The sequence below is a fragment of the Stenella coeruleoalba genome (assembly GCF_951394435.1).
Source record: "Stenella coeruleoalba genome assembly, chromosome: 19".
In the NCBI taxonomy this organism is placed as follows: Eukaryota; Metazoa; Chordata; class Mammalia; order Artiodactyla; family Delphinidae; genus Stenella; species Stenella coeruleoalba.
This window is the reverse complement of record NC_137165.1, coordinates 50,470,636-50,488,127: the sequence shown is the minus strand read 5'-3', so window position 1 is coordinate 50,488,127 and position 17,492 is coordinate 50,470,636. Positions and strand designations below refer to the sequence as shown.

At 53.6% G+C, this 17,492-nt stretch overlaps 1 protein-coding gene across 1 annotated transcript; it reads left to right on the top strand.

The window, feature by feature from the left end:
- Positions 1–2,854: 2,854 nt before the first annotated feature.
- Positions 2,855–16,915, top strand: CARD14 (caspase recruitment domain family member 14; the record flags this gene model as incomplete). Its single annotated transcript, XM_079905237.1, is given in 17 exon segments — positions 2,855–2,986; positions 3,984–4,103; positions 4,726–4,851; positions 5,357–5,512; positions 6,564–6,671; positions 7,203–7,345; positions 7,434–7,528; positions 9,171–9,231; positions 9,426–9,484; positions 9,487–9,692; positions 10,909–10,965; positions 11,683–11,797; positions 12,682–12,764; positions 12,766–12,856; positions 15,114–15,235; positions 15,927–16,042; positions 16,670–16,915. Coding segments are annotated over 17 exon segments (1,986 nt in total). The 3' UTR covers positions 16,866–16,915.
- Positions 16,916–17,492: the final 577 nt, after the last annotated feature.

Below are 17,492 nucleotides of genomic sequence, written 5' to 3'. Positions count from 1 at the left end.
TATCTTAACATAGAAGAACCAAGACTCTCATTTAAATTTAAATAGTAATTATCAAATGTTGATTTTAGATGGATCTATTGGAACTATTTAGATACTTCCCAGAATTGCTCATGAGAACGAAAGAAGAGGTCCAGAATTTATCCTAAACTTCCTAGGACTTTTCTGAAGGATCTATGGGCTGACTGTTCACATAGAAGAGAAGATTCTATCCACTCCAAGATTTTCCATCATCTTCTCAATCACCGTCTTCTGTGGGTTGACCACATACACGGGCAGTTCTCGGAAGGTTCCTGCAGTTCTCACAAAGGCAAAACAAACCCTTCACACCCGTCCTCCCTGCTGTGGGAAAATGTGTTGGCGTTTCACTGATGCGTGGAGGCTCGAGTGAGGCTCGGCTCCTGTGGGCAGGGCCCAGACAGATGCGCCTGTCAAGCCTGCTTGTCTGTGGCTGCTCAGTCAAGACTGTGGCTGGTCAGCCATCGCTTCTCAAGGACAAGGAAGGCAAGTACGCAGAGTCTGTCCCCAGGAGAGCAGGTCATCATACCCAGGGAGGGTGGATAGGCCAAGAATGGGGTCCAAGAGCTGTCTACAGGGGAATGAGAGGGGCCGGCTTCCTCCTTATAAGGCGTGGAGATGGTGCCTGGTTTGGGTACGAGAGGAGAAAGCAGGTCGTCCCATTTTGCTTGGTTAAATTACTTGAACATTCTCTGGCTGCTAAGGACCACTTTCAGACAGTATGGGCCATGCTGGGTGAAAGGAATGCTCTGTTTAGTACTCTTATCTCTGCAACGTTGCCCAGGACAAAAGAAAAGGAAGGAAGGTTTCTAAGTTCAGGTATAAAGTGAGTAAGACCAGCTGCCTCCTATCTGTGGTAAGGGCATAGCTGGACAGTTACAATGGCATTTTGGTGCCGGATTTTAGCTGAGGGGTGCAAGGGAGCACCCCTTTTGTGCTTGGTGAACTTCTGCCTCACACACCATATTTGGGGGTCATCAATTCCTTTAAGCTTCCTCTAACTCATTCTCCCTTTTCTGGAGTACTGTGCATGCCTGTGTGTGTGTGTGTGTGTGTGTGTGTGTGTGTGTGTGTGTGTGTGTGTGTGTGTGTGTGTGTGTGTGTGTTTATCCTTCTTCCCTACTTCACAGGCAAGCGAAGATCTGCGCCTTGGGCTTTGAGAAGAATGTTGACATGGGAAAGGGTCAAGTAGGAGGACCCGCATCTTAGAGCCTCAGGGCTCTTATAATCTAAGACTCCCTCTAGAATTGCTGTAGGGTGAAAAGAGCATTTTATAGAGTTCAAAATATCCTTAGGGATCTCTGGGCTAATTTTTCTTTACTGTTAGGACTAACCCCTATTTACATTGGGGCTGAGTTGCAAAGAAACTCCCACATTTTAAATTCCCATTTGGGGACCTGTCTTGAGCTGCTTCACTGCATGAAGCAGGGACTAGCATGGCTTCTACTCAGCTACGCCCACTTATACTCAAACCCCGGTGTGGCTGACAGGTACCAGGAGCTGGGGTAGTTGGCTGAGGTTTAGAGAGACCTGTCTTCAGCTGTCCTGGTAAGGCAGCTTGTCGCTTGAGCTGGCCCTGATTTTCTGAGTTCACTTTGATGGGAGTGGGAGTCTGTGAACAGTCAGGTGTTCCTTGGGAGTCCTGTGATGCTACGGTAGGTGGGGGCAGGGGTGGCAGTCGGACTAGAAGGCGCTCCCAGGGGAGGCTGTCACCCCCTGTGACCCAGCCCAGGGAAGGTTTTCCAGCCAGTCCTGGTTGTCAGGGCATGCACGGAGACCTGGGCATCTGGAGCTCCCAGAGTTTGAGCTGCAGGCTGGAGATGTGCTCCCCGACCCAAACCCATTTGTTTGGTTTACTTTCAGTTTTAGGTCTCCTCCTTCCAGATCTTAATGATTTAATTTTACTTTTTGAATCTGGAGAATATGATATGCCTAACCTAGTTATTAGTCCATAGCAGGAACTTGGTAATTGCTTATGGAAAGTTTGCTCACTAGATGTCAGAGGTAAAAAGTCCAAGCCCAAAGGTTCTTCCTTCTCCGCTTGACCCCAACCCTGGAGTGAGTGCTGAACTCCACCCTGACATCCAGACCTCCTGGGTTTGCCTTACAGGGAAACTCCCCTCTTCCCAGGGACGCCACACCCGAGACGGGGAGAGGCCAGGCCCATCAGCTCGAGGTGCAAGTTTCTCTTGGACCACTACCCAGCAGGACCGAGGCCAGCAGGACCTGGCCAGGTCGTTTACAGAGCTCATAGCCCTGGACATGCAGCCCACTGGGTGGCAGGCGGCTCATACTAGCACACAGAGTTCAAGTGTGTCTGAATAGACCAGGTCCTGTATTCCCAGGCATCTCTGCTCTATTTGACTTGACTTTCCTCTTTTTTACTTACTGATTTTTATGAATCCAATTTCCCTTCATCTGACGTGTTTAGCAGAATATGGAAAGGCAGAGAAGCAGGGCCATGCTGGAGGAGGCTTACTGGACATTCATTCCCGGCTGTGCTGGCTGTCAGATCCAAGAGCTGGTGGCCAGGGCTCCTTGTTCTGTCCCTGGGGACCCCAGCCCAGTGATTTAACCCCTACACCTCATCTATAAAATAAAGCTAAAATGCCTTTCCCGTCCCGCAGGGACTGGAACTATTCATTAGGTAAAATCCTTTAATGGATTTTGAAATCTCCGGAGAGGGACCTCTTCGAGTATGAACAGCATCATCCTTAAGGAGAAACGTTGAGAACCACAGCTGGCTCCTGGTCTCGTGGAGAAACTGCAGTTACATTCTCCCCCTTGATCTCCATCCTGGCAGCTGTATCTGATGAAGCAAGAGCTGCAGCGAGAGAAGATGTCTTCTTCCTGTGAGCGGGAATTTCAAGAGCGGTCCCTGAAGATGACGAATGAGCTGGAGCCTGGAGATGAGGAGCTGAGCCGCCTGAAGGAGGAGAATGACAGGCTCCGCTCCCTGACCTTCAGCCTGGTGGGTCCTGGTGCCTCCAAGCGTCAGCTTCCTGCCCTGGTCCCCACAAGATTCAGCTTCCTTCCCTGGTGGCCAGCGGGGAGTGTCCTTGACCTTGGCCTGTGGCCTCCAGACTGTGGGATTTCTGACAAGTGGTTCTATTGAGGTGTGGCTAAGACCTGGGTGAGATGAAACCTAGTGACTCATCTCCATGGCTCCTTCTCGCATCCCTCATTCCCACTCTTCCCAGCCCCCAAATGTTAGCAGAATTGATAGCTGTTGCACACATATTCGAAAGTCTTACTAAGCTGGTTTGCTGCTGCCCTGTTGTTCGGAATAGACGAGGCTGATTATAATTGATGGAATTAGCTTAAGGTTGTGGGAGCAGGGCAACGTTTCTGCCTGCAAAATATTCTGGTGCCCTGCCCACGCAGGCATGGGGGAGTGGGGAATGGTAGGATGCAGAGAAGTTAGTGATGCCAAAGCCCTGGAATTATGCAAGCCCTCTGCCTCTCCTCTCCAGTCCCTTTCAATCAATAAATATCTATTTTTTGAACTAGTCCTTCAATAGACGTTCAGGGGTGTGGGGCAGGCCGCCACCTGGCACTGCCACCCCATGGCCTGAACTGTGCCATCACTCATAAAAGTGAGCGTGAGCGGGGAATGACCCACCCGTTGGTGTTCCGCCTCCTGGAAGCTCTGCTTGTGGATTTGTTGAAGGAGCAGCCTGAAGCTGCCTAAACAGTGGAGGTGCTATGCTACCCTCAGAGGCTTTCAGCTTCCTGTACTTTGTTTCCTAGCCATGCACACTTGGAGCTGAAATGCATGTTCTCCATTTTAACTGCTGACCTTGCCTTTTTTCCTGCCTGATGTGCGGTAATAAGGCTAAATCTGCCCACACACCACCATCCTTGAAGCTTCCAGCCTCCTATCCTTGGGACGAGATGATGGGGATGCTTCCCCAGGGGCAGGCCTTTGGGGAGGTCAGGGTCCCTGGGCTGACCTCTCTTTGCACCAGGCGGAGAAGGACATTCTGGAGCAGAACCTGGATGAGGCCCTGGAGAGCAGGCAGGAGCTGGTGAACCGCATCCACTCTCTGAGGGAGCGGGCCATGGCCGCTGAGAGACAGCGAAAGCAGGTGACCCTTCTGGGCCGTGTTTAGGGGCCGGGCTGCCTGGGTGAGGAAGGAGATTCTTTAATCCACACTGAGCTTAAGACCAGCTTTGCCTAACGAATGCATGGGCCTGTTCGTTGATTCCTTTGTCAAAACTAGATTGGGCACCAACTCACAGTCAAAGACTAGAGGTCACGTCTACTTTGTGGGGTGGGGAGAAAACATGTCAGGCAAACAAGTGATTAGAACACAGAGTGATTTCAAGTGCATAGGGGCCCCAGGGTGAGAGCCAGGGATTTCTTTAGTTGCTATAAAAGGCAAGGGGAGGATGAGAGAAAGGAGACAGTGGAAGAGAATGAGGCAGGTAGAGGGAAAATATTTATGCATTTTGGGACATGGAATAAACAAAACACAAATAGACATGCAGCACCCATGCATATTTTGATGACCAAATTAAAATATAATCAACACCGCAACTCTGTAGATGCACGTGGAATCCAGCACTTAAGAAATGAGCATGAATTCACCTTATTTCCCCTCTAGAACCGCCCCCCTCCCTCTCCTCGAGGCTCCCCCACCACCCATCCTCAGCCCCGCCCTCACAGCCGCTGACCTTCATGGGCCATGTTTGTCCCCCTCTGTTCAGTACTGGGAAGAGAAGGAGCAGACCCTGCTCCAGTTCCAGAAAACCAAGGTGGACTGCGAAATGTACAGGGAGAAGATGAACGTCCTGCAGAGCCAAGCGGTCGAGCTGCAGAAGGAGCGGGACCAGGTACCGGGGAGAGGCAAGGGGCCGGCCGGGGTGACGGGCTGAGGGGCTCCGAGAACAGTGCTGCGCCGGCGGAGTCTCGGGAGGTCGGGAGGCTCGGGAAGGCCCCGCCCCTCTGGGTGTGGCCGAGGGCTGGCCGGCCGGGTCACCCGCCCTCGATGGCAGCAGGTTCCAGACTCGGGATGTCTCTCCCGATCCCTGGGAGGTTTCTTGACTCCCCTTGACTGTCATCTCCTGACATGCCTGCTGTACAGCGTCCTCCCTCCTTTCACTCCTAACAGGGCGTGTTTGTGTGCACCCCACCTATTGGGTGTTACTAGAACTACACACATTTACGTGAGCTGTAAATGGTGGTAAGCTGCAGAATGAGCTGTGTACGGTGAGCATAGGGGAAGTCCAGGATAACCGCGGGCCAGAAACGGGGGGCTTTCTCTAGCTGGACTTCTGCGTGGTGGCGGCACAGCCTCTTTATCCTCTGGGCGTCGATCCGCTCTATCTCGGCTCGCAGGCCTACTCAGCAAGGGATGGATCCCAGATGGAGATTTCTCAGAACCTGGCAGAGAAGGACGCACTCCGCAGGAACGTGTTTGAGCTGACAGACCAGGTCTGCGAACTGCGCCAGCAGGTCCAGCGGCTACAAGTGCAGGCCGAGTCGCTGCCAGGGGTGAGCTCTGCTGCTGCTCAGGTGAGGCGGGTGGGGGGGGGGGCGGGGGGGGATGCAGGGTGTGCTCGGGGTGGGACCGAGCCGGCCACACGGGCCCTGCTGGCACCACCGGATTCAGCTCCACCCACCACGCTGGCTCCCGTGAGCAGACAGTGTGGTCAGAGGTTGAAGGTACCCAGCTGGGCAGGCTGAGTCTCCTTCTGCATTTCCTTTTATGGTAATACTATGCACGTCATAGAAGGGGTAGCTTAGTGGAAGGTTCTGGAGTCTGTAATGTGTGGTGTTTGATGAAGAAAGAAGGCAGCATATGAAGCTGTGCAGGCAGCCACTTGCTCTGGTGGATGATGCCTTCCTGGGATGCTTGAAAGTCAACTATCTGAGAGCTGAGTGATAGACCTGGACGGAGCTATGTTCTCAAAGAACTAAAATTACTGTAAAACCTCTAATTATGGTCTTGCTGGCAGCTCCAGGTCCAAGGCACCCTGGTGGGTGGGCAAGACTCTTCAGAGGTGCCCAGGGACCTGGGTGAGGCACAACCAGACCCTCCCCTCCCTATGCCGGGGCCCTAGCCCTTCCTTCCTACCCACTTACCACATCAAACATGTTCAAAAAATATACATATGTATTGAAAAAAGACTGATGGACAGATAGCAAACTGCTAGCTGTTCTATTTCTGAGTGTGGGAGGACGGGTCAATTTTATTTTCTTCTCTAATCAGCCTGTTCCTCCCCACCAATATTCTTTGCGGAGTATGTTTAGATATATTATACATATAGTATGTATTATTTGTATAACCAGGAAAAAATAACAGATATTATCCAAAAGGAATAAAATGCAGTCACCAAGCTGGTTGCTGCATGTCCCCTTGGTGGCCAGTTCCCACAGTGCTGGGTGTCCCAGGCTGGGAGGAGGGGACATAAATGTTTTGCCTTGAAGCCAATGAAAGGAAACCACTCAGGAGGCTGGAGACAGGGGTTGGGACTTGGTAGAAACCCCAAGAGCAACCAAAGGACGTTTCCTGAATTAACCAGCCTATCTGGGTCTTTGGCAGCCCAAGCAGGAGGCGGGAGCCAGGGAGCCCTGTCTGAAGAGGAAGCAGCGGCTGGTGCGCATGTTTGCCCTCTGCCCGTGGGACGACAGTGACGGCAGCTCCTCTGAGGTATGCCAGTTCCTCTGCCACTGCTGGGGCCAGACCAGGTGCACCCTCGTCTATCGGGACAGAAGAGGGTCTGGCACATAGTAGATGCTACAGAAATGCTTATTAAGTGAACCGAGGGGCTACACCTGGATCTACACATTTCACCTGCATTCTCCAATGCCACACTCTGCATCTTGCATGTTTACACCCCGTCAGCGTGTGACCCTCACTAGCCAGTAATTTGGCCTCTCTGGGGCTCAGTTGCTTTATATGTAAAGTGGGACAACGCTACCCACCGTGTAGATTTATCGTAAGAACTAAGCAATATAAAATATAGAAGGTAGGTAATAGAGTGCCCAGCACATAGTAGGTGCTCAATTAATGTGGCCTGGCTCCTTGCTCCTCCCTCCCTTCCCTCTTGCCTCCTCTGCCCTGTCAGTGGGAGGCTGTGGTTTATCATCATTATACTCTTTACACAGTATGGCAGCAGGAGAGGTGTCCCGGGCGTGCCTGTGACAGCCCTGTGGTGACTTCTGCCCCGTCCTCCTCCAGTCTCAGCTCTGGTCTGACCTGAGCGCCACGTCCAGCCGAGAGCTGGTGGATAGCTTCCACTCCAGCAGCCCTGTGCCTCCCAGCCAGCAGTTCCTGTACAAGCGGGCCACAGAGGACTTCTGGGAAGACCCCTCGTCTTTCAGGTAGAGAGGGGCTGGTAAAGGGATCGGATGACTCCAGCCCCCTGGCAGCTCACTGGGACATTGGCTTCCATCTTCTTATGTTTTTCAGTGGCTGCCCCAAAACCCTGGAGGTGGACCAGGGAGGCTCCCTGGGTGCTAAGAAGGGTGATGCAGATTTGGATTACGAGATTGTAGACAGGGCAGGTGAGCATACCCCCCAACCTCTGCAGCCACCCCACCACCCCTGGGCTGGGCTGGCAGAGCCAGGCGGGGAAGTGAAGACAGGGATCTTAGGGAGGTAGATGAGACACCCCAGTTTCTGTCCAGGGGATGGGCAGAGAGAAGCGAACTTGACTACTGCCCTGCTCTGAGCCTCTGGGAAAATCCAGACTACCTGGCAGTTCAAACCAGTGTCCAGATGTGCCGTGCTTACTGGGCGTCCTTTTGTTTTCACCTGGAGGCTAAGGGAGTTGCATTCGCCTCCACATCCAGCTTGGCATAAATGTTCAGACAGCTCCAGACACACACCTCGTCTCTCTGTCCCTCCCTGCTCCGACCCATGGACACTTGGGCCTCCCAGTGATATCAGAGGACAACAGGCTTCCATCCTCACTGTTCCTGGCCGAGGCACCTGCTAGGAACATTTCTCCTGGGTGTTGGCACCTGAGACATTCCCATTTCTCCTGTGGCTTATTCCTCATATTTGTCACTTAACTGGTCCTCCCTCCTTCTCAAGACACAGACCCCTCAGGGGCAGCCTCCTTACTTTGCCACCACTGCACATCTGCCTCCAGCCTTGGGCCTTGCACACAGTAGGTGCTTAGCACCCTCTAGATTTCATCCTACGGCCACCAAGGGGCGCGCGTACCCCACGCTGTTCTGCCTAGCGGCACCTTTAGGACAGACGGCCCCAGGCTTTCTGTGGGTCACGTGACCAGAAACCTTGCTTTTGCAAATTCATTGCCATTTTTATTTATAACGGTGATCAATTGAGAGGATCCACCCCAGGTATAACCAACTGGGATGTAAGAGCACGAACAGGAAAGAGTCATTGCTCTTTTTTTTTTTTCCTTTTGTCATTATTCTGCATAATGTCCTGGTTCATGTAACTTTAGTGGAATTGACCTTAAATACATCAGGAGTGTATAATTTCACTTGGCTTTGAATGTAAACGCAAGTGGCTGTTTGCCTGTGAGCTGGGCACAGGCTGCCTGCAGCCAGCAACTCTTAGCTCTCTGTTGGCCCTCTGGTTCTTGTGAGAGGCTCAGGAGGTGAGAAGGGCAGCCTCACCTGGGCTGGGGGCGGTGTGCCATCTGCCTCACAGGACACATATAAAATACAGGCCTTGGAGAGACTCTGGGGACATCTAGTCCTAGGAGATTGTCAACTCAGAGGCCTGCCATGGCCAGCTGGTCAGCAGCGTGGCCTGGGGAGACAGGAGGCAGCCGATGGCCAGTGCCAGCGATGGCTGCCACACAGAAATACACAGCCAGGGTTATGCCAGATTTGATTTCTCAAGTGAAGCCAGAAATCCAGATTCCAGATTCCCTATCTTGTAAAATGCTAGCAACTCATTCAAGGATTGCAAAAGGACACAATGTAGGTTAAACTCTCGCAGATGCAGCTCTCCACCAGCTACTCCTATTTTAGGGGAGGTGAATCAAGGTTCTACGCATCAAGGAAGGGAGGGGCAAGAGAAGGTTCAGCCTCAGCAAAAGACAGAACAGGTAGGGGGTGCCTGTGGTGGCGGCACTGAGGTTGCACGGGTGAGCCAAAGCTCCTTCAGAAGGGGGGTGACCTTAAGGGGTAGGCTGGCTCGAGGCCTAAGCCCGTAGCTTCCTCCTAGACCTCCCTGAGTCCGAGAACATCTTGCAGCTGTCTTCTGGGGGCCTCCACCTCGCCGCCAGGTGAGCAGAGGGCGGGGGCCAGGGCCAGCAGGTGGCAGAGCAGAGTGAGGACTGTGTCCCCACTACCAGCCTTTCTGAGGCCAGGGAAGGAGAATTCCAGAGCGATGGGACTAGAGGGGGCAGATGGGGAGATGGCCTGGCCCGACCTCTTGCTCTAGGATGCATGAGCTCTGTCCCCTCCCTTTCTGCAACAGTGTCCCGGTGAGGCGGAGGCCAGCCCGCAAGATCCTGAGCCAGGTCACGGTGCTGGCCTTCCGGGGGACACGCTGCTGGAGCAGATAAGCGTTATTGGCGGGAACCTCACAGGCATCTTCATTCATCGGGTCACCCCGGGCTCCGCAGCAGACGAGATGGCCTTGTGCCCCGGCACCCAGATTGTGATGGTGAGTGTGGCACCAACCCTCGAGCCCCCAGGATCCTCTCAGGGGTGGGGTCAGTGGGAGGGGCAGGTAACCCAGGAAGCCACAGATTCAACTTGACAAAGATGTATTATTGGATAGGCCCACACTCCTTCTTGGGCTGATGTAAAGCAGAGTGTCACACGTGTTTAGAGGAGAGTCCTGGTGATTCTCATCAAAACCCTGCACCCTTCTCCACCTTGACGTCCTTGAACTCTGGAGGGTGAGCCTGTGAGCTGTTGTAGTCTGGACTATGCACCAGTTGAGAAGGCTTTGGGGATGCGGCAGTCTTGACCCAGGGATCTTCTGATATAGGCTACATAAGATTCTGATGTAGGGCTTTTTTTTTTTTTTTTTTACTGTAATGATCTTATCGTTACTGTGTGTGTATGTGTTAAAATACGCATTATAAAATTCACCATTTTAACCATTGGGGGCATCTAAAATTTTTTTTTACTGTAAAATATTCATTAAACTGCAAAAACCATAAATGTACAACTGAATTATTATTAAGTGAACATATGGGCAGGGAGGTGACTTTGATGTAGCCTAAAAACAGAATTATTAAACATTAGGCCCTTTAAGAATAGCAAAAGGGCTTCCCTGGTGGTTCAGTGGTTGGGGGTCTGCCTGCCGATGCAGAGGACACGGGTTCCTGCCCCGGTCCAGGAAAATCCCACATGCCGCGGAGCGGCTGGGCCCATGCGCCATGGCCGCTGAGCCTGCGCGTCCGGAGCCTGTGCTCTGTCTGCAACTGGAGAGGCCACAGCAGTGAGAGGCCCTTGTACCGCAAAAGAAAAAAAAAAAAAATAAGCAAGAAATTCTCGAAACAGGTGTCACTCATTCCTCCCAGGGTAGGGGGGCGGGTAGGGAGTGAAGGCAAGTGCTGAGAGGGAGAGGGAGGGGCTGAGCCCTCAGTCAGGAGTCCCTCGGGCCCCATGGCTTCTCTCTCGCTGTCTGTGTGCTGAGCTGAGTTCTCATGTGTCTCGAATGATCACACACAGAGCTCCTGATGTAAGCATCAGTCCACCCAAGATGAAAGCCCTTCGTCACACTTCTAACAGTCCTCGTGAGATTCTCAGTTATCAGCTCATGTTGTGGTTAAGGCAACGGATCCCCTTTATGAGACAGTCCTGATATCCAAATGGGGCCAATTCAGTTCTAATAGCGTTAAAAACATCTCATTTTTTTTCTTATTATAAAAATATCTACTCTCCTAAATCAAAACAACACCGGGAATAAATGAATGGCTGAGAGCCCTGTTGATTTCACAGCTCAGCAGCTGCTCATCGCCCTCATCCAGGACATGGCTCATCAGAGCACCATGGCCCACAAGGTGAGGACCAGTCAGCCCAGGTCCTAGATGCAGGGTCCCGCTCGGGTGGGCCCTGCCTCTCTCTCCCAGCTCACATCATCTGGAGGGAGGGGCCCAATCAACCCCTCCTTCCACCCAGAGGGTCCCAGCCCCACCTGGCATGGGCTGGAAGACAGGTGGGTACTGGCTGAGGGTCCCAGGTGGAAAGTGTAGGCTGCTAACCTGAGGGAGGTGACACGGCGTGTTTCTCCCCTGGGCCCTCCAAACCTTCACCTGGGTCTGCGTGCCACCCAGCCTGCAAGCTCCTCTACTGCGTGCAGATACGTCATGTATGCTCTCTCCGTCTTGCTCCCTCCATCACCCCATTTGCCTACCATCTGGCCCCCATCCTTATTCCCCACTGAGACCAGGCACTGTTGGGTTCTCCCGACATAGAGCACTCAGCGGTCCCTGAGCAAGGCACTAGGGCAGCCCCCTGGATCATGGCAGGGCCAGGCCGGGGGTTCCCTACTCTTCCCTCTTGCTTCCCACGGATGCCCTGCTCGGGAAGGGGGCTGGGGGGCTCAGCCTGAGGACCCTCTCCTGCCACCCTCTGTCACCTACACCCTGGCATGGGGCCTGGGCCTGCTGGCTGTTCAGCAGGCACAGCCTGGGAGTCCAGGGACCACGCTGGATTTGCCGGCGGGGGGCTGGTGCCAGCCCCCCAGCCCCGTGGGACGTCCCTTCTGCCTCGTCCAGCAGCCTTCTGGGGGAGCCCAGAAGCTGGTCCGCATCGTCGGTATGGACAGAACCAAGGCCAGCCCTCTGTGGTCATCCTTTGATGGGGGCCAGTTGGACCCAAGCCAGGTAGAAGGTGAGGCGGGTGGAGCTGGTGAAGGGTCTTTGGAGGCTGCTGTGGTTGGTGAGCTGGGTCAGGGTGATGCCACTCATCTAGGCCAGAATCTGTCTTTAAGAACCATAACTGACGTCTACCTGCCCTTCTGGAGAGCAGCTGAGCTACACACCTTTAATGTCCTTTAACTGACACTCCTACTTCTGTAACCTGCCGCAATAAGACTGTCCGAAGCCACTGGTACAGTCATCTGGACAGCAGTCCTTTTAGAATATTAAAGTCTGAACACTCTCCAAATGCCCAACACTGCACAAACCAGTGGACCCTCAGACAACTGCTGAGTGACTGCTGTGGGCATGAGGCCGTGACAGAGGCCGGCACAGCACAGACCCCTGAGCAGGTAAAACTGTGCAATGAGATAAGCAGAAGTGAACTTAGAGAAAGGTAAATCGTTTTGAGTTTATTTTCTTCTTGAAAAGTGTTTTGAGTGCCTAATATAACCTAAATGACCAGGAGAGGAGATCAGGGACCAGAGAGGGAGGGAAGGACTGGGATCACGTGTCCCTTGAGGCTGAGGGAGAAGACACAGGAAGCTTCCAGATTGTTTGCAAGGATGAACATGGTTTCTCTATCCTCCCTGTGAGCCAAACAAGGAAAAGGTTTTAAACTGCAGCCTATGAAGCTGATCCTAGAGAAGCACAGGGAATCTAATCAACAGGTACAAAGCAATCAGCCGGGGCAGGTGTGGAGGGCGTGGTGCGTCGTGTGCGAGCCCAGCGTGCCCTGTGTTACTTACTGCAGGTGCCAGGGCTGCAGTGGCGAGCCAAACAGACACAGGCCTTCCTGGGGGTGGGGGGCTGCTGCAGCCTGGCGCCGGGCCCACTCATGGCTCCTTCCTCCCACAGACCCCTCCACTGTGTGCTTCTGGGCCGAAAGCTACTTCACCCTGGTGCCCTACACCCCGGTGCACAGCCACAGGCCCAGCCGGCCCCCGGCCAGTGCTCTTCGTGCCCAGGGTGGTCGGGAAGATCCTGATGGAGAAGCTGTGCCTCTTCCAAGGATATAAGAAGTGCCCAGCAGGTACGCTGTCTCCTGGGAGTCCCACCTGACTGTCAGGTGGCAAGGAGAAGTATCTGCTTTCAGGAGGGCGGCACGACCAGAGGAGTGTCCTGGGGCTGCCGAAACAAAGGACCACAAACTGGCAGGGCGGGGGCCTTAAAACAGCAGAGATGTGTACTCTCACAGTTCTGAAGGCCAGAAGTCTGAAGTCAGGATGTCTTTGCAGGCTGCACTTCCTCCAAAGGCTCCAGGGGGAGTCCTTCCTGCCTTTTCCTGCTCTGGTGGCTGCTGGTGGCTTGTGACTGCATTACTCCCATCTCTGCCTCCTTGTCTGTGTGTCCCTCTGTCTTCATGTTACTTTCTTACAAGGAGCCAGTCATGGGATTTAGGGCCACCCTACTCCAGTGCAACCTCATGTTTACTAACCACATCTGCAAAGACCTTATTTCCAAATAAGGTCATGTTCTGACGTTTCAGATGAACATGGATTTGGGGGGTATGTTATTCCACCCAGTGCAGCTCTGCTGGCAGATAGGTTTGTACTTAACCGGAGTTAAACAACCAAAGGGCTCCATCCACCTGCCCAAAGCCACTCAGTGTAGGGCCATGGAGATGAACTGGCCAGTGGGAATCTTGGGTCCCATTGGCCCTGCTCAGCAGGAAAGGTGGCTCAGCTGGTTGGAGAGTGGAGAGCAGGAGTTAGCTCCTTGGCTTTCTTCCATCCACCCATCACTGGTTGGTGGTTGCCTCAGAGAGTTAGGCTACAAGCTGAGAGTGAATAGGGCCCTGTCCTTCTCCCCTGGAGTTCACAGAGGGGACAGAGAGAAGCAAGTGTGGCCCACGCAGTTCCTCCAGTGAGCACCTGCTGTGTGCTAGGCTCTGTGCAGCGGGCTAGAGATAGAGAGTCCAAGAGGCCCTCAGGGTCTATTCTGCTCCTCTGGAGACAGACACCTAAAGACGTGGCAGACTGACCCATCTTAGCTCCACAAGTGATCCAGAGAGGGATTCTTTGGAGGGGGTGGGAGTGGGGCTGCAGTCTGACGGCAAGACAGGACAGGAGTTTGCGAGCAGAACCAGGAAGTCCAGGCTGAGGGAGCAGAGTGTACAAAGGCACTGAGGCACAGACGGCACCATGGGGAGGCAGCGGGTGCCCAGACGTGCCGTGTTACGTGGTAGGCAAGGGGACATGATCAGGCCCGATCTTTGAATCAGGCCCGTTTTCAAGTGGAATAGAAGACGGACTGGAGAAGGGCTTGGCTAGGGGCTGGGCCAGAGGTGGTACAGCAAAGCCACAGTGGGGAGAAGAGGGCAGCCCCAAGAGCTGTCTGCCAGCTGTCTGCAGGATCTGGTGATGCTTTGGAGGGTGGAGGCTAGCAGGAGGGCACGTGCAGTTCTCACTTGGGAGACTGGGTGCTATTCAGGAAGAAGGGAAAAGTCAGGGTGTGGTTTTTTTTTTTGTATTTTTTTTTTTGGCGGTACGCGGGCCTCTCACTGCTGTGGCCTCTCCCGCTGCGGAGCACGGGCTCCAGACGCGCAGGCTCAGCGGCCATGGCTCACGGGCCCAGCCGCTCCGCGGCATGTGGGATCCTCCCGGACCGGGGCACGAACCCGCGTCCCCTGCATCAGCAGGCGGACTCTCAACCACTGTGCCACCAGGGAAGCCCCAGGGTGTGTTTTAATATGTTTATACAGGGCACAAGTTCTCAGCCTGGGCACGACATTTAGGGCTGGATCATCCTCTGTTGTGGGCTCTCCTGTGCATCACAGATAAGCAACATACCTGGACCTCAACCCATTGGATGCCAGGAGCATACCCCCTTCCCAGCAGTTGTGACAGTCAGAAATGTCTCCAGACATTGCCAAGTGCACCTTGGGGGTAAAATTGCTCTTGGTTGAGAACCACGGATTTAAGGGATTTCTGGGTGTAAGAAGTTGCATATGTAAGTTCGGAGCTTGGGAAGTGATGGGAGAAGGGTTTATCTACATTTGTCCGTCTTTCCTTCTTTCCCTCCACTCTTCCTTCCACCCAACCTTCCATCCATCCACCCACATCCTGGCACTGGCTAGGCACCTGCTGTGTCCAATGGTTTCGGGTCAATGTACAGGGCATGGACTCTTCCAAGCAGGAAGAGCAGGGTCAGGTTTATAAAGAGGACACCCTAGGAAGAACTTGCCCCAGAGCTGGTGGGGGTCCGTGGGGGCAGACCCATGGGTGTTCAGCATGGGCTCCTGGGAGAGCGGCTGGGTGGGTGACATCCCCATCAACTGTCACCTTCAGCATACTTGAGCCAGGAGGAGTATGATGCCTCCAGCCAGAGAGGGGACATCATCCAGAAGAGGGAGGCGCCTGGTGGTCGCTACTGTGTCACCTGCAGAGCAGTCGAGTCCCTCATGAGAAAGGTAAGGGGTGGGGTAGGGGCTGTGAGGAACTCCATTCAGATAACGGCAGTGGGAAAAGGAAAGGCCAACCTCCAGGGCCCCCTGGACACCCCAGGTTGGTGCTCATCTTGTCTCTGGCTCCATCATGGAAAGACCAAACCCCGTTTCTGCCATTTGGTGTCCACATGATCTCGGGCGGGACTTTTAACTTCCCTGAGCCTGTTTCCTCAACGCAGGAGATGTTTAATAAACATTTGCTAAATTAGTAAAGTGGAGATAACACTCCATGTTTTAAGACTCAAACAAATATATGAAAAGAAGCTTACTGTGAACTATAAAGTTTTGTGTTGATACAAAGCAGCCAGGAACAGCTGTGAGTCAGAGGCACAATGGCCCCCCATCCTTCACAACCCCAGAGGTAGATGGAGCCATCCAACTCCTAGGATTTGAGCTCTACGCAGTCTCCCTCAATCCCGATGGCCTCTGATTTCTAGATTTCCCAGGCAAAAAATCAAACGGATGGAAACTTTCAAAACTGTACAGCCAGCACGCTCATATACAAAAGGGCATCCCTGAATTCTTCTCCCCACCTTCTTTACAAACTTCAGTCTTGCCTGTACCCTTCTCTCCCTTCTCTCAGCATCACTCCTGGGTGTGGGCTCCGCTCGCTTCCTCTAAGGCTGAGGCTCACTTCCCTCCCCTCTCCCCCCAGAACACCCACGCCCTCCTGGATGTCCAGCTGGACAGTGTCCGCGTCCTGCACAAGATGGAGATCTTCCCCATCATTATCCACATCTCCATCAATGAGAAGGTGGCAAAGAAATTCAAGTAGGTGTACACCTGGGGGCTGGTGGTGAGGTTTGAATGGGCACCAGAACTCCCCATAAGGCCCATGGCGACCACATCCAGAGCCCGTGATGGGGTTTCCAGGATCTCACCTAGTGCCAGCCTTGGAAGTGTCACAGGGCAGTTCCCCTAAAACATCCAGGATAGAGGTCCTGCAGCCCACCCCCGGGGAGCAGCCCAGAGGACAGTAAGGTGAGACCCTAGAACCTGACTGACCTCGGCTGAGGCCACGTTTCCTGGGGTAGAGTTAACAGTCCATCTGTGTTAGGTAAGGACAGAGACTGAAAAACACTACTTGGTCCATGGCTGGGACAAGCCCAGATATCCTGCTGCCCCCTTTATAATTTGAGAACCGAAGTTATAAACTAGATCTGCCACCCCACCCCACCACCTCCGTTAGTGCAATGTCATCTAGGGCCCCAGTCACATCTGCTTCACAAGGCACTGGGTCCCCTCGAAGCAGGCCATCTGTGTCTAGGGGCATCTGTTGCATCATCGGTCCATCCAGGTCCCTAGAATTCCAAGCCGGCGGCTGATTTCTGGGGCTCCGTGCTGGGAGGCTAGTGCAAGGCTCTCCCTGAGCCACGCTCCCACCTCCGGCTCTGGCAGGAAGGCTCTGCAGCAGCTCGGCACCGCAGAGAACCAGCTCCTGGAGGCTGCCAGGCAAGAGGAGGGTGAGCTGGATGAAGTGCCCTGTCTGTACAGCAGCCTGGCCCCCGACAGCTGGAGCGACCTGCATGCCCTGCTCGGCTGTGTCCGCCTGGCCATTGCAGATGAGCAGAAGAAGGTTGTGTGGACAGAGTAGAGGCCTTGCTGATGGCCCCTGTGTCATAAACAAATTCAGAAAATGAACTTGGTATATTTTACTAAAATAAAAAGCTTTTACAACGCTCTGGCCTGTGGCTTCCCCACCATGTCCTCCAGGATGGAGTTGATGGGGGTGGGAAGGGTGATGGGAGCCCATCCACTTGAAGGAGAATGCCCCCTTTCTGGGTTTTCCAGGCAGGCGGAGGCAGGGCAGGTCTGGAGCATTCCATGAGTACTGTCTGTGCTACAGACTTGTGTTTACCCAAACAGAATTCACCCAACCAGAGGATGGGGCGGTTTCAGGCCTTGAGCGGAGACATCTTCATCCTTGGACACTCTCAAAAAGAAGGGCAAGCTCTGCCCATACAGACCCCAGGATGAAACTCGTCACTTAGGGAGCCTGCCAAGAATCAGTGGTCTCATGGAAACCCAGCCCGGGGCTCAGGAGCCTGACTGTGAACAAAGTGAAGGAAGAAGACAAGCCCAAGTTTCCTTCAAAGGCTCCCTCCAGACCAGGACTGACAAACAGACACTGTCCCCTCATTGAATGCAGTTTGCACTCACCCACCACCCTCGTGGCACACAGAATCCCATCTCCTCTCAGGTGAAGGGCACAAGAACGTCT